The 17,643-nt window shown below is 38.5% G+C and overlaps 1 protein-coding gene across 1 annotated transcript in view; it reads right to left on the bottom strand.

Moving 5' to 3' along the window:
• Positions 1-17,643, bottom strand: part of LOC111671551 (uncharacterized) — a 33,894-nt gene that overhangs the window by 8,281 nt on the left and 7,970 nt on the right. The window contains exons 8-16 of the mRNA XM_087179953.1: positions 3,610-4,138; positions 3,008-3,167; positions 2,745-2,861; positions 2,500-2,622; positions 2,205-2,370; positions 1,479-2,100; positions 1,188-1,341; positions 996-1,085; positions 712-907 (exon numbers count right to left, since the gene is read on the bottom strand). Of these exons, the coding sequence (XP_087036079.1) occupies positions 712-907; positions 996-1,085; positions 1,188-1,341; positions 1,479-2,100; positions 2,205-2,370; positions 2,500-2,622; positions 2,745-2,861; positions 3,008-3,167; positions 3,610-4,138 (2,157 nt within the window). The remainder of the gene's footprint in view (positions 1-711; positions 908-995; positions 1,086-1,187; positions 1,342-1,478; positions 2,101-2,204; positions 2,371-2,499; positions 2,623-2,744; positions 2,862-3,007; positions 3,168-3,609; positions 4,139-17,643) is intronic.

The raw sequence follows: 17,643 nt of genomic DNA, 5'->3' as shown, positions 1-17,643 counted from the left end.
GGTAAACACCTCTGGCAGCTGTTGTTTGTATTCTCAACTGAAGAAAGTTCCCTCAAGTAAAAAATATTTTATCATTATGCTCAAATAATGCAGTTTGTAAATAAAAAATATGACCAAACAATCTTAATTTTAATATACAGCAGACATTTGTTTGAGCATTAAGTGCACAAAATATTCAGATTTCATTGCTTTACAGGTCACAAAGACAGATTCATAAGTCAAGATCACTGCAAGACAGGAATGGCAATATTATATAGCAAGTTCTCATGGCCCTGTGGCGGTTTAGATTTCTGCACTCAAATCGATTTGGCCTATTCAATGAATGTGGCCATTCTGGGCAGCTCAGGCCTATATGATAAAAAAAACACAAATAAAATATTTGCATAGCTGTCAAATTTTGACATTACATCCCTTAGAAGTAAGTTTGTTACTTAATCATAAGAGATGTGAGAGAAATGAGAGATAGTGTTTCACTGGATAACATTTGTCAATTCATTCAGTAGATGGAACAACAAGACCTGTCATCCTCTCAATTTGACCCCATAAACAATGTAATTAAAATGGAAAAACAACAGCAGATGATTAATTTGGTGAGATACTATAGCTGAATACAAGGTGTTACTGTTGATACTGTCAATATATGTGGGTGCTTGTCCAAGCTAATTAATGCAAATGTTCATTAAACAAGCTGTAGTTGGGGAATTATCTCACCTGGTCCTTCAAAAGGTTGTAGTATTGATGGTATTGATTCCTTTGCACTGAGTGGGACAAGGTATACATCCTTGATGGAACGACTGCCATTGGCTACAACACCAAAACGACCTCTGCTGCTGAAGTATGAAAACAGGGAGACATAGGCTACCTCTTCCTCCTCTGTTGCAGGTTGAAACCGGATCACACATAACTCCTAATAAGCAAAAAAAAAGTAATATAGATATTGATATATTTTCACCATTATATACAGAGCAGAAAAAAATACTATATATACAGCTTGCCTTAGTAACAGATGTCTTTAGTTTTGCAACATAGTCCCACACTGTTTGAGGCATGATTCGTCCTCCGATTTGTATGGTATCAGGTAGGTCCTACACACATGAAAAAAAAAACATACAGTAAGTTCCGGTGACAATGACAGATTTGTTTGATATATATCTGTGAATAAAAGTTATCATTGTGCAGCACTATACCGCTTTAAGGTTTTCAGCAGATCCTGAAACCAGATATCCCTTGGTGACAAACTTGGCTACTGTGAGCATGTTTAGAAAGCCTTTCCACAGTATCTCTTGCTTAGCCAGGAACTGAACCGTCTCACCATCAGATGGGGATTCAGAGATCACGGTCCTAAAATACAAGCCACAGCAGCACAATAACAATTATATCCACATATTATGCTGATTTCGGTCCAATTATTACTACCTAAAACTGAATAAAACAGGAAACACTTCATTAGGTTGGTATTTGCACAGTTCTTTACATACCTTGAGGATGCGCCATAGAGTCTGGGATCTGCTGAGGAAGACGGCTTCATTAAGATAGATTTAGGTAAAGTTTTTGTTGGTGGCAGTGAGGATGCTGGTGCAGAGGGCGAGGCAGAGCTAGTCTCTTTAAGAGGGGCATAAGGGGCTGATTGGTTATGGGTTGCGTTACTGGGACCTGAGGTGCTACTGGATGAGGCAGAGAACCTGCTTGCTGCAGTGCGGGGATCTCGTCTTGTGATGCTTACGGTGGAGACTGCTGGGATCACAACTGGTGTATATGCTCTCTTTGGTATAGTAGCTTTAGGGGTGTCTGGAGTTGGGGAAGCAGGGGACTCTGTGACCGGGGAAGCAGGAGATTCTAAAGTAGGGGAGGCTGGAGAATCCATTACGGGGGAAGCAGGGGATTCTACTATTGTCAGTGCTGGAGAGTCGATGATAAGGCGGGATGAGGGATCCATTAAGGGAGATGTTGGAGAATCCATGTCAGGTGAGTCAGGTGGTACGCGCAGAGGGGAGTCATCTCCTGCAGACTTTCTCCAGAAGGGTTCGTGCTTATCTCTTGTTTCAGAAACCTTGGATTTTTTCTTGGCGGGTTCCTCTTCTTCCACAGGTAGTATCTGGCCTTTTGGAAGGAATAAAAATCTTGTATAGTAAAAGGAACAACAGGTAGTCATTTAATATCTACTAGGTATGGCATATCTATTGTCAAACGTCTTTTTAATTCACCTGTGCATATCTTGCATTTCAGGTCAAAGAGGTGAGCTTTGTGCTCTGATGTTGTGTCCTTAAGCATACACGTTAAAATATCTGGTGTAGCACTGCTCTGGCTTGAGAGTGCTCTGTTTTTGAGAGCAGGAGCAGGAAGACTTCTCTTCTGTTCCTGGGAAGCAACCTATACCGACACAAACACACAAACAATGAGACTTAATCCAAAAAGACATGCTTGGCCTTTCGTGAGAAATGTTTATATGGAGCAGGAGGCACAGTATAATGAGCGCATAAAAAATGAGTAGATACACACCGTGCTATCAGGTCTTTTGTTGGATCTTCTATCAGGTCTAGCAGGATTCAAACTGGGCAAATCAACCTTCACTGCTTCAGGTTTCTGCGGCAAACTTGTTGCTTTAGCAGCTGCATCTTTAACCTAGATTGACACAAGCAATGGAAGAACATAATCACTTCTGACAAAAAACACAGTTTGACCTTTCTGAACAAGTGCAAGTGTAATATCTGATTTTGTTTTAGTTTTTGTGCACTACATTTTACCTCTGGTGTTTCTTTCGGACTTGGTTCTGGTGCCTTGGTGGCCTGCATATCCTTCTGGCTCATCCTGGCCAGTCTGAAGGGACTGATTTCTCCACGTACAACCCGATACAACAAGCCCTAGAGGGAACCCATAACTGGATTATCAGTTTGCTAAAAACATCACTATAAAAACCTCACTATAGAGACTTCTGCAATATTAGGGTTCTATTTGAATGTAAAACAAAGATCACGAAACAGAAATGGGCTATCAGCTCAGTACAAACCTTGTTTCTTGGGTCTTTTATGTTGAACATTATAGTTCTGTACTTGTTCATGTATTTGCTGTCTGTGTTGCGGAATATGTCGAACATCTCCATTTCGATATTTGCGACAAGCTTTGCAGCGTCGCTCTCTGACATTTCCAAGTCCTCACAATCAGATACCCTTAACAACCAAAAAAGCTGTTAGTCGTCAAATTTGTTGTGCATTGTAACAGATTGAGAAGCAATTTTTACACAATAATTGTTGCAAAATCGTAAAAGCCTCAAATGATATGTTCCTGGAGTATGCAATGTGATGAAAATAATCTGTTTTTGACAAACAATGATATGTGAGTCATATTATTTACAAAATGTGCATACTTGCTACTGAAATGTAGATGACTGACAGGTATGTAATCTGAGTAAATACTAAATATAACAATAAAAACCTGGTACTGAAAAGAATGGTGGATCATTTTATGGTGTATCTGCACCCCTTAGATGCTGTAGGTTGTAGGTTTGGCTCCTTGAACCATCACTATACTTCAGATTATACTTATGCTTTTTTATATTATCAAAGAATTCCAGACTAAGGTTCTCAGACAAACCTGTAACATAGTTCTCACCTTTTGAAGAGGATGCTGGTGAGGGAGCGCTGGATGCTCTGTCTGACCTGGTTGTTGGGTTGAGAGGGTCTGGAGGAGGGAGCACTGGGTGCAGGAGGCACCGGCAGGTTCCGGGTTTCATTCAGCAGTGTGGGGGCAGAAGAAGTTTTCTTGCATGATGCTGAGGCTGACACGGACGGAGGCTGAGGTCCAGACTGCTTCTTTGGTATGACATATGCAGTCTTAGTGACAATAAGGGCCCCTGTTTCATGATGTCTGGGTGCTGAGGTGGTTGAGGATTGTGCGGCTGGAGATGGACTAGATTTTGCCTGGGTGGGTGGTATTGAGGGATCCGATTCTGCAGATTGTTGCTTAGATACACCACTGTTTAATGGCTCCTTTGCCTTTTCTGAAGAGTCTATTTGTGGTGGGTCTGGCTCAGTGATGGGCTGGGAAGGGGGAACAGCATCTGTAGAGTTTTCCTCTGGAGATTGTGTTGAAGGAGTTACATCCTCACAGTCAGCCTCTACCTGTTTACTGTCCTTTTGAGCTGTTAGAAAAAAAGAACAGCAAGGCATTTTGTGAATAGGAAGTAATATAACTATCTGTGAACTGTGACAACATGCCACAGGATATGTAAATCAGTAGAGTTAGAAACCAAATAAGTAATTAAAGTTTCTTATTGATCCAATCTGCTTTTCATAAATATAAACAAATCTGTTTTTTCCATCTAAAAAGATGTAGGACCAACACTGGATGACAATTAAATATAAGTTATGGATGCTTATTGCTGTTGTTTATATCAGAAATATTTCTTAATATTTGTATTTGGAATTTTCTCATTTGAGATATTAACAAAATGCAGATATCTAATCTATAAATCAAACTCTGTGAACATGCATGTGAATAAACCTGTAATAAATATGGTCAGAAAAATAGGAATCATGCCTTTAATGCTGTAAAATTACTACATGGTGCAATAGGCATAAACTGGATGACTGTAATTATTAGGTGGGACAACAAACATACAGTCACACAGATGTGCTCATAAACAGTTTACGTAGATAATTGGTATATAAATGAAATAATTAGATTTTATTCAATGTTGTCAAATGACTCCTCTACAATAACCAGTGGAAACATAACTGTCCTTTTTCTTGCCAATTTTAATTTAATTTTACTACAACACAACTTTATGAACATTCATTAATAGCTGTGTGTCTTTCTTTGAGTTATTCAATGACTACCTCTCTATAATATATAAAATGCTATATTTCACAAAATGCCGGGATTACTTGAATCTAAGATTGAACGTTGCATTCACACACAAATTACACTAGACAAATTTAATGTTTTCTCTAAAATTCTCAATCTGCTTCAGATCTTAAATCATAACATTAAGTTTTGTGTCCAGCCCAAAACTTAATTGTGTCCAGTCCAATTATGATTAACACGATCAAAATCTGGAAATATATTAATAAGTTTGCTGGAAGGAAGGCTCTCTTATCAGCCCTGCAGCAAATTACACAAAACAAAACCTTTCCCCCTGGAATGTGTAAGAGCATATTTCAGTGCTGGTATGACCATGGGGTCAAGATTATTGGTGATTTTTTTCAGGCTGAGAAATAGTTATAATCTGAAAAACGCCCACTTTTATGGAAAATTACAGTCCTTTAACACATTCAACACTGACAGAATTAAAGGTACATGGGGGAGGGAGTATGAGTATGGGTGGGGTGGCATGGTCTGATGCAGTGGAGTCGATAGGGAAAATCCCTCTGTGAAACAGGCTAACAGAGACAACAGGATCCTTCACAGATTGCAAGGCACATCCCATTCCCTTACTATTTTCTATCCTGGGATTTCTCCCCTCTGTGTCAAGTTTAAGAAGAAGGTAGGGTCTTACATACACACATCTGGCACTGCCCTCTGATGTTGAATTTCTGAGAGAAAGTCTCAGAAGTACTTAAGTCTAGTTTTGATAAGGAAATACAAACGGATCCTGGTTTGTTTCTGATGTATTTTTTAGGAGAAGGGCTTTCTCTGACCCAGTGCCCAGCAGAAACCTTTGAACAAACTTCTTCTATTAGCAAGAAAATGCATTCTGTTTCAATGGATAAAGCTAACCAGTGGTATGGAGAAAGCTTTACAATTTTGCCAATAGAGTGCTTGAGCTGAGTCTCACTAATTACCTGCCTAATTGCACAGCAGACCTGATACACAGTGGACAATGCTCTGTGCACTAGCATCCTCCCAGTGCCCCTGTGAATCGCTAATGCTCTCTCCTGCGTATTTTACTGTTTTGCATTAGCAGTATAATTATGATCTGCATGTCTTCCCATGTAATTTGTATATCTACAGGCATTTTTATTATTATCTTATTATTTATTATTTTCTTCTTTTAGGGTCTTTGATCTGCTCTTATCGATGCTTGCTGTCATGTGGGTTTTGTTTTGTATGCCATTATAATAAAAAAAAAAAAAAAAAATTAAATCAAATTTTATATTAAAGAATTAACTGTTTTTCGGATTGATATTCATACATGAATACTGGGATGTTGATACACAAGTTTTTGTGACTCCAATGTCAGAGAGTAGCACATCCACAGTGATGATGTGTTCTTTGGAAGAGAACACAGCAGTTGCTCCTAGTCTCCTCCAATGTCCTTCACTTTTAAAACACCACCATTCACCTTCTCTGAAATATCCTCCAGTTCTCTGTCAGCATTTTGTAAGATTTTGGAGGATATGAGCATGGGTGTTTACTGCTGGATCACTGAGGCAGTGCCAATATGCTGAGTTATGATAACTACAGTCCTGTGAATACACTTCACATTTACCACTGACGGGAGTTTTATCCACATAGGCACCACAGTTTCTTTGTTTTTGTATGAGGAAGATCATATACACACAAAATAACATAACATACTATAGATCTACTGTCTGTTTCACTAAAGATAAGCACTGGTTTAAGGAGGCTTAAAGTCACATAAGCTTTCCGATCATGTCTTTTGCTGTTTTCTATAAAACTTAACAGAAAGAGGCAAGAAAAACTATGCAAACCCTTTGAAATGACCTGTTTTCCTGCATTAAATTGTCATAAAATGTGATCTGATCTTCAGCCTAGTCACAAGTGTAGACAAATACAATGAGCTTAAGGTAATAATACACCTTTTTTAAAATTGGGAATTCATTTTTCCCTCAATGAGGCCAGCTGTCCAGGCCCAGAGGCAGCAAAGCAGCCCCAAATCATGATGCTCCCTCCACCATACTTCCTCCAAAACAATTCAGCTTAGTTTCATCAGTCCATAAAACATTCTCCCAGTAGTGTTGTGGAGTGTCAAACTGCTATTTGGCAAACGTCAGGGACATAGTGATGAGATGAGAGCAGCGGCTTCCTCCATGGTTTACTGCCATGGACATCATGCTCCATGATTTGCATAATGTATAGACTCAGGATCACAGATGTTAACCAGCTCCAATTATTCCTTTAAGCCTTTTGCTATTACTCTGAGATTCTTTGTTGCGTTACAGATCATTCTGCGTTCTGCTTTTGGACTTAACTGGCTAGGGAGAGTAGCCGCAGAACTAAAGCATCTCCAATTATAGACAGTTTGTCTAAGTGCAGACTGATTAATATCTCAACTTGAGATGGTTTTGTAACCCTTGCAGCTTTATGCAAATCAGTAATTATTGATTTAAGTGTTCTGAAATGTATTTTTTTCAAGGCATGGTTCAAATCAGCAGATGTCTCTTGTGAATAGCCAACTCAAAATGTTTGAGTGCTGTTTTTAAGTCAGAATAGCCCAAACCCACACCTCCAAATTGTTTCATCAATTGGACTCCAGGTTTGCTAATTCCTGAGTCCAATTAACATCTGTTGATGTCATTAGCCTCAGGGTTCACAGACTTTTTCCAACCTACACTGTGAATGCTGTTTTCAGTATAAGATCTTAAATGAAGATCGGACCATATTTTAAGATAAATCTATGCATAAATGCAGATAATTCCGAAGGGTTCACTCACTTTTCCTTGCTACTGTGAGTATAGATAACAAAGATACAGAGATGTTATTTCTAGTAACATTTTTCACTGGGTACCATCTTAATGAGGATAAACATTAACACCAGAAAATAAGGTTTTGGTTGCCATGGTTTGTTTTCAATGCACCCCAAGGTAGATCCAACCCAAAACTGGAATATACATCTGCCCGACTGTTTATAAAAGGTTCGGATATGGGGGGTTCCGTTGAAGGATTCAATATAAAATTATTATGTTCTGTTATATTATGTATTGCAGCTTTGATGCGTAACATATAATAATACAAAAAATGTATGAATGTACTGTACGTATGTATGACTCCCATGTAAACATTTATTCATAATGCATTATATATATAGAATATGACACCTCTCTGGATGATGCATTTCAAGTCCTCCTTGACGGGACAATGTCACGCAGAAAATCCAGTTAAAGAGGAATACCACGTATTTAACCATGCAAATACTAACAAATTCTTTGAAAAATATTTATGGCTAGGGGTCTACATCTTCAGTGTCAAGCTGGTTGAGAGAGTGCATGAGCAGTTAGCCATAAATAGATCCAGACACCCTTAATAAAGTGTTTGCATATCTACACCCCTGTCTGCTACACCTGAATCAGTGTCACTAACTCATCAAACGCATCTTAAACTGTCATCAGCAGATGCAGCGAGACCAGAGTAAGCTCTGTAGAAGTTGTGTGGTATGGACTGGTAATCTGATTTGTTACATGTCCAAGTACTTGAGGATTTATGGGGATTTTCTGAAAGGTGGTAAAAGCTGCTTTAGAAAAAGCCAGCATGGTGAAGATGAACATGTGAGGATGAGATGCTGTGGGCTAAGTTTCTGCCAACATACTGTACAGGAACTGTCACACAGAGGTGTGAGTTTAATCATATTTTATTCATTGTATGGAAAGTCATCCTCTGCCCTCTACCCCTTATACCTATGTAGGAACAGTGTGCAGCAACTGTGCAGCACCTGGAGACTAACTCTAGTTCTGAGATCATATTATGTGATGTAATGTTACAAGTAACATACATTTCTGGGAGGCAACAGAGCACCCGTGAAAAAAATCATACAAACACAAGACCATGAGACCACAAGACCATGCAACTGGGGAGGCTGGGACATTTAGCTAACCACTGAGCCACAGGGCCATGATTTGCTGTACATATGAGTCGACGTGTGATGGTGTAATTCAATGTTAAGCCATCTGGAGTCGGCAAAATTGACTGTGACATCTCTGATGTGAGGAACCTACTCAAACCAGCTTTTCATTTATAAGCTCTTATTAGTTACAGAAGCACTGGGTTACAATTGGGTTGAAATCTGGCTCCCTGCCTACTACGTGTTTCATAGTATTCCTGACAGACTAACAGACTGGGGCAGTGTCAAGGCAAGCTGTAACAACATTAATGAGAACTAATTCTGTACAATGACATGTAGTTAAACAAACAAACAGATGACCAAAGAACATACTCCAATAGATACAGTATTAAATAAAGGAATAAATGAAGTGAGTGAATGATCAAGGTTTAGTGTGTCATCTGAAGAAACGTCCATTTCTGCTTTAGGCCACTGACAAGCAGGTAGACCAATGAATGAAAAAACGAATTAAATAATAAAGTAAGAAAAGAAGGAAACAAGAAATATACAAATATATGAAAGAGTCACTTTCTTCATCTATGAGGTAAAGAATGAAGAATCTTTATTTATGCATTGTTATGCATATGTGTGTGTATGTATGTGTATGTGTGTGTGTGTGTGTCAGTCAGAGTGAGGAAGAAACAAGAGCATCCATCTCAGTGAGTTAATGTGGTTTCAAGGTACGATACACTCATTTAGAACCTGTCAGTGGTCAATAGAGGAAAATCTCAGCACTCCTCTTTAAATTGTTTCAAATACATACTGTTCCTTTGAAACTACTTTGTAATCATACAATCATCTCTTTTTACATTTTGCCTTTCTTCCTCTGTAGGTGAATTTCTGCTGTTTTCTCCTTGCTCTAAACTTCTCTGTTACTTCTGATGTCACCGTGTCTAGCCAATGATTTTTCTTGGAGCCAATCGGCCCATAAGATGCTGTTTGAACATCATTGCAATTCTGTCATTCTGTCTTTCACGCCTTCTATTGTGCAACCCACCCCTTCCCCATCACCAGCATTACCACCAGGATGTTCCAGGAGATTGAAATGAATGTTTCCATCAACCACCTGCTGACTTTACTCCACCACCACCAGCGTCTAGACTCTGGGGGATCCTGGCCTACGTAAACTAGATTCCCTGTGCACTGTGCCGTTTTCTGAGTTCACAAGATGTACATATCTGATGAGAATGAAACACGACGAGGCTGTGAAACACCATTGAGAACATAATAGCATCGGTCTAATTAGTGTTGTATCTGTAATGAGATCGTGATCAACCACAAACATCATCCCCCATACTGTCTCATTTTTCCTTTTTATTGTAACACTGTATTCTTTTCCTGTTTTTCATATAACTTTTTTGTCATTTTCTTCTCTACATGAGAAACTCCTAAGCTCCATAAAAGTCTTCATCCCTTCGCTGAGCAACCGCTCATATTAGAAGGAATCTTAAGGATTAAGATGCTCCATGATTCCAGAGGCTTTTCTACCTTCCTGGAATTTTCTCACATTTTTCCAGAGGAATTTCTCTTAGAAACCAAAATAACTCACTGAATATCACCACTATGACTCGGAAGCTTTGAGATTACAGCTTTGGAGTCCTCTTCTCTGATGCCAGTGACAAAAATGATTGCAATAACTGGAAACTTCTCACCACTACACCTTGTTTTCTGACACGTGGCAATAGGAATTTCCTTGTGATTTGTTCAGCGAAATGAAATGACAATTCAGTCTGATTGTAAAGTAGGTACTAACAAAACGCTTGACTTGGGTCTCTCTGATCTGTAATAGCAACTTTGACAGGCCTTCCTTTGTACAAAGCCAAATTTAAATGTCTGCAGATTTTATTTGCCTGAATCAAATTTCCAAGTGGTTAAGTAGCTGTAGTCATGAATCTATATCTCTACTTGGCATATGTCCACACTTCATAATCACTGTACCAACCATCATGGAACAACACTGTCATAACCAACTGGTCCTATATATCAGTTCTCTTTTTTTCCCCACATGGCTTATGGCTCTATCCTGAAGTCTGGAATATGTTGCAGCAAAGACCAATTAAAAACACAGCTGGAAAGACATTATGAGCGTGTGATAGATTAGGGCAACAGATATTACTGCATTGCTAGTTCATTAACCAAATCATGAAGGAAAAGAAAAAATGTTGTGCTTTGATAAGCAAGATGATACTGACTGAATTTCTTACTACAAAAAATATTTTAAAGTAGTATTATGCACTATATATTGTACAATATTTCACTGTAATTAATTTCCCTATTCTTAAATTTTGTAACTGAAGTTACTGAAATCGTTTGTATGTTATAAATGTTAGTATATTTTATTTTAAACTTTATTGGTCTATGGTATACTCGGACTTGTGTGAGTATGAATGCATGGACAGTTTGGTCAACGTCTTTGCTGAAAGCATTATGATACACAATGTCGCCATTTCTCTCACTTCAGCTCTGTATCTGCTCAGCTGCCTGCATGTGTAAACAGCATTTACTACTGTATGTGAACAGGCCAAATGTGCTGGGGTTGTCTTTGGGTTGTTTATGGAATTAAGTTATCCTCCAATGTGAGAACCAAAGGTCTTAGTCAAAATGTGTAAATCATGTGCCACAAAGGGCCAACAGTCTGCAGAGTTTTATTTTAAACATAAGACAACTAAGTTCCTCATGTATTCATGTTGACATTGCACTCTCCATGCCAGATGACTCCAGAACTGGATCGCTTTCCCTTTTTTTAGTTTAACTAAACTACTGTTTGTCCTTAGAAAAGTAGTAAGACGTTTTAGGAAACAATTCTTCGCTTTCCTGCCGAGAGTGCACTGTAAAAACGTATATTAAGTTGCAGCTAAGAAAGCATTGTCTTAACAGGGGAAACAACTGCCTGGCTTCATCCAAAGGTAACAAAGTCCACCTACTGGCAGCTCTAAAGCTTAGTAATTAATTTTTATTTTATAAGTTTAATCTTGTTTAATTAACAACTGAAGTGGACAAAGGAGTTGTGGTTTTACTGTGGATAATGAAGCATATTATTTCTTGGCCGAGAGAAGTGACTTCCTGAAGTGTTAGGCTGTATAATATAGGCTTATATTTGATGGACAATTATAAAAGCGATATAGATCAAGAAAGTCCCATCAAGAAAACACATGAGTATTTCCCTTTTACAACTAACAAATTTTTCCTGCATTTTATAATATTTAATTATATAAGTCCAACTGTAAAGAGACTTTTACAGAATGTGTCTATGGGAAAATATGTAGGAATTCCTCCTTCTATAAAACGACTGACAGACTTAGTTTTGATTTGTTTTGGTTCCTGTATCCTTCTTCCCTTGATGAGAACAGGTTTACATGCGGAGCATAAGAAATTTCATCGCCACACACCCCACTGAAGGGAATACAGCATGTTGATACAAGCTTATTAGACTCCTATTAACTTGGTCAGGGGAAGCCATTAGTCACATCATGAGTCACCATATACAACATGCCATGTGGTTTACAGGGGATTTTTACCTTTGGGGCAATTGACTGTAAGGAGATCCCAGGAGAAGAGCTTGTGTTTGTTAAGATGCTGCATGAAATGTGCAGTCATTATCTGAATAGTTGATACATCCTTACTACATTCTACAAACTAAAAATACAGAAGCATAATCTCTCACAAACTGCGAAATTCTGGGAATGTCTACAGTGTTTTCTGTTTGGTTGCATGTTATTTGTTTGGCCAGTAGAGGGTGCTCGTGTCTTAGAATTAAATGCTTGAGACACTGAGGTACCGAAAATATTGCAAGCGTTAGAAGACCCATTCTGTGGAAAATACAAGCTTTGACAGCATGACATGGAGACACAGTAGTAATGAGATTTAAAATTCAACAAAGACCTACAATGGAGATTCAAGAGAAAATGACAGATTATGAAATATTTTGGCTTACACCTGACATTATTGGTGGCATCTCTCGTAGTAAATACCTATTTTACTCAAACATAAAACACTTTCTGGACTCACTTCTCAAAGCTGAAGTTTACCAGTATGCATTAAACCAAGGTGCGGAAAACAAGCTGCTATCCCTGACCAACATTTTACTGCCAACCAAATAATGGAAATCACATCTTTCTCTTGCCTACTAAACACTACATCATGTGATCACACTGCACTCAAGCTCAACACAAGACTCCCACTGTAAAATCTAGAAATTCAATTTAATCTAAGATAGAAATAATTCAATCAAGAATAAATTTAATGATTTTCTGTAACTGCCCAATACCTTGTGGCTAAAAATTGACCAAAAGTTAACTTTAAGGTGTCTGTAATACTGAAATCCCATGTAATGTATAATAATGACAAGTGACCAAGAGACCCCTAGCAGGACGATTCACCAAACCAATGAAGCATCATATATATGTGTATATGAGCTGATTAGGCCTTTTCCAAATTGTATGAAAAGCAAAAAGCCAGCATTGTACTTAGTTGTTTACATCTTCAGTGCAGTGGGGTGAAACTTACTGACAGTGTTTTAAAAAGTAAAAAGAAAGAAACGGCCCTCAGTGAAAGCTTGACTCAGACCCAGTCTTATGGTTCTGCCTGATACAGTTTATGACCTTGCCATCACAAAACAATAACACTCACGGAACACGATGTGCACACAGCAAGGAATTTGTCCGTTGACTTAAATTCTTCCATAGTGAGACGACTGTATCAAGACAGTGGACTTTGTCCCTTCCAGTGATTTCAGACCAACCACGGCTCAACAATGCTTTTATAAACACGTTGGGTGTCGTTGTGTGCTTGTGTTGTGTAACATAGAACAAGATTTGCCATGAGTCAAAGGTGACAGTGATGTTGGCAATAAAGTGCAAGATTTCAACCAAAGGCAGCGACGAACAATGATGCAGAAAGAGGTCGCTCTTTGCAAAAGCGACTCCCATGGACAGTTTAGATTAGAATAAAAGGGCCCCAACCCTTTTTCTTGAAGAAATATATAAAAATGAGGAAGTTGAAAAGATTAATTCAATACCAGCTGTCTGCGGTTTTGGTGTATAAAACTACATAACTATTTCTTAGGAGCTGTTATCCTTAATATATATAATTATTATATAAATATACAGACGAGTGACAAATCGAGGGAAAAACCTGGAAAAAAACAAGATGACAATGCCCCCATCCATAGGGCGTGAGGATTCACTAAATGGTTTGATGAGTATGAAAATGATGTGAATCATATACTATGCCCTTCTCAGTCAACATGATCTCGACCCAACGGAACACCTATGGGAGAATTTGGACCAGCATGTTAGGCAGCGCTCTCCACCCCATCATCAAAACACCAAATGACAGAATATCTTTTTGGAAGAATGGTGTTCATCCCTCTAGAAGAGTTCAGACTTGTAGAATCAACGCTGAGGAGCAATGAAGCTGCTCTGGCAAGACATGGTGGCCCAACACCTTACTAAGATCGTTTTTCCTTTGTCACCCATCTGGATTTCAAATAAGCTGAAAAAACATATCTTGTAAACAACAATGAACTGGTCTGCATGAATGAGATAAACTTTTAAGAATGTCTTCTTTAATCCATTACACTCTAAAGTAGATGATGAAAAATTATATCCCAGTTCATCCTTCCAATATGCACTTGAATGAAAAATATAAAATGAAAAATAAAAACTAAATAAAAAAAAAGACTCAGTATCTGCTTATGCAAAGTACTTGTTGAAGGGTGAAGTTATTTTATACTTTGTGATAGTTCTGTGTTTCCCTCCCACTAATAGTGAAAGTCAAAAAACACAGGTGGGAAAACTGAATGGGGGGGCGGGGGTGTCATCACTGAAGGCAACTTTCAACTCAACAGATGTGGGATTTAGTAAGCAAAACGTCTGTTAGTGTATGAAAAAAATAAAAGCTATCTGGTATAAAATTCATGCATTATGTATTGTAGGAAAATCCACCTAGAAAACTCATCATTACCACTATAGTCATCATGCACAGATCATCTCTAACCAAACTGTAAATGTTATTTGCTTCTTTTTTTCCTCTTGCTCTTTTTTTGGATACATTATTTATGGATATGTTTTGTCAAGAAGTCACTTTGAACATGTAAAACTTTGTAATCCAGGGCTTTATGGAAATCATATTGTATACTATATATACTGATGGAAAAGAAACATTTTAGGAAAGCACAGATACAGGTTGTATGTTTGACAGAAATGTATCAATTTGTCTTAAGCTTTATGAGCAGCAGTACAGTAAGGCACCAACACTGGGAACAGCAACGCCACCGTTCATCAGTAGAAAGTCTCTGGTCACGAGGTCACACTTGCCCTGAGGACTGCTGGTTGGCAGATGGCATCTCAGCCTGCCACATCTCCTGTCCTCAGCCCCATTGAGAACCTGTGAGACGCCCTGCAACACAACGGCCGGAGACATGACCTCTGCCTGCCGAGAGCCAGCAGCTTAGTCAGGGTTTTCTCTAGAAATGTGTCAGCACCTCACAGCTGCACATTAAGAGGCTCGTTGGCTCCATGGGGTGCCAAGCAGAGGGAGCTGCAACAGGGGATGTGCCAGACTGCTGAATGACTACCATTGATCGTTATTACTTTCAAGAAATTGTTGTAGTTTATTTCCCTGTTATTGTCATTACTATATTTGTATTTTATTGTAGTGATACATTTCTTTTTGCCATCAGTATATATACTTAATGGCCATCACACCAAGAACGAGAACTATAACTGTAACTTTAAATATATCATTTTAAAAATCGTTCTAACTCAAGAGGATGGTCGAGTCTCCATCACAACTATAACCACAACAACATTGGCGAACAATATCTTTGGGATCACTTTCAGAGAGATTTGATGAACAAAATACTGACAGCCAATCAGAATACATGACTTCAGGCAGGCGCCTGCCGCACTAACCAGAAATGCTTCAGCCCCTTACGCAGACCTGCTGTACAAAAAGGTAAGCATAGCATCTGATTGACTAGTCAAAACGTCACGCTCAACATGGCAGTTGAGAGTCATAACTAAAGTTCAAAACCCCAAACCCCTGTTTGATAAAGTATACATAATTTATAAAGACACGAACAAGAAGAAAATCTGGAAAGCAGTTGGAGTCACACTCGAGATCAGTCGTAGGTGTTTTGTGTTTTGCTCCAACACGGCTGTGGTGCGCAGTGTGCACTTGGCCCCGCTGTTTACAGAACGCCATTGTTCAGTGTGGATGCCCACATCGTTACGATCATAGGTGTTATTATAGTTATTGTCCTTGGCATGGTCAGGCCTTTACTTAGGTTCCTAGCATATTGGTATTTTTGATCCACAAGTCCAAAGCTTATGTTAAAAGTCTGATGACAGACCTTCTCTCTCTCTCAACAACCTATCTAGTTTTTTTTCTTCATGTGGACAATGTAGACAAAAACATACTGTGTGTGGAAGTGTCTAATTAAAAATAAAGTGTAAGTTCACCTAAAGGCTTAGTGGTATTTAGCGACACATTTTTATGGGCCAAGGTTTTTATCTTAGAAACGCCTTGCCACCACTTCAATACTAACTGTAAACTAACCTTTTTCATTGGAACTACTGCTTTACTAGCAAGACGTTATGATGAAAACTAGTATCATGAGGTGTGTGGATTAGCAAAACTGAACATAGGACATTGAAAATATATGTATATGTTTCTTTTTAATGTTTTTTTTTTGTTTTTTTTTACCAACACAAGCACATCGTGTTCACCTCCACTTTACTGGGCTGGGACCTGACGCTAGTTAATATATACTGTGTGACCTTACTGTGAATTTGCAAGAAAGAAAGCTTATGTTTTAATTTTGTGTATAACGGGGCTCCTTCACATAGCGAGTTAACTGGATGACTAAGCCAAGTAAAGCCAGCCAACACTGGCCTCTTGCAACATGAAACAGGCTTTTAACCTTCATAGGCTTTGCTACCATCATTTCATGTGTGACACAGTTAATACACAGTTCTTATATTCTTCTTGAGGGACGGAGAAGGGCTCTTTTACTATTTATCTCCTAGCTGTCAAACTTGACTTCAGATAGGTCCACAGATGGGTGTCAATTTTACGCTTCCAGACTAAAGTGAGTGATGAAGGAATTAGCCTATTGCCTTTTGGTCGACCTAGTGATGCCAAAATCTCTGGGTTGCATGATACTGACATGTTGACCATTTTGTTTACTCAACAAACATTTTGACTGAAGATTGAATTTCATAGAATTTGAAATTTCACTCGTTAAATAGTTGTACAGGTTAGGAAACGGAGTAAAGGCTGACCCTGGTTCAGTGCTCAAAGGAAACTACAGAAATATTGAGTATAGCAAAAACAGAGATCTCCTTTGTTGTCTGTATGTTTATATGAATACAAAGAGAATGTGGAGGTTTTGCAGCCATCACTTCACATACTTAAAGGCGACCTGTGGAGTTTACTTTCTTGTAAACAAGCAAAAGTTATGTTTACAGTCAGTGTCACTCACCAAAACACAGTGTGTACCTCTAACAAATGTGATTTGTGCATGTGAAATGCATTTCCTTCCTCATCTAACATTTCCAAAGCCTATTTTTTAAATATCTTAAATTGAGCATTGTTTACATCTCTGTTTACTAGCTTGTGATCTTCTTATTCTCTTCCTTTTGTGGCACACTGCAGCATACTCCTGTATTACTGATGCCTGTTAATCAAGGGAAACCATTGGCAGGACTGTGCTTTGAATCACCCCATGTGCATGTGTTTCCTTGTACATACTCGAGACAAACAAAACAGTGACACCCTCATTTAAAAAAAAAAAAACCAAAAAAAAAAAACCATAGCATTACTAGAGGTAAAAAGGAAACTCCACAGGGAACCTTTAATACGCA

Source organism: Seriola lalandi, unplaced genomic scaffold (genome assembly GCF_002814215.2).
Source record: "Seriola lalandi dorsalis isolate HSWRI2012SDOR001 ecotype SW California unplaced genomic scaffold, Sedor1 jcf7180002054884, whole genome shotgun sequence".
Lineage (NCBI taxonomy): Eukaryota > Metazoa > Chordata > Actinopteri > Carangiformes > Carangidae > Seriola > Seriola lalandi.
Note: the sequence above shows the minus strand (reverse complement) of the source record. Positions and strands in the feature narration are given on the sequence as shown.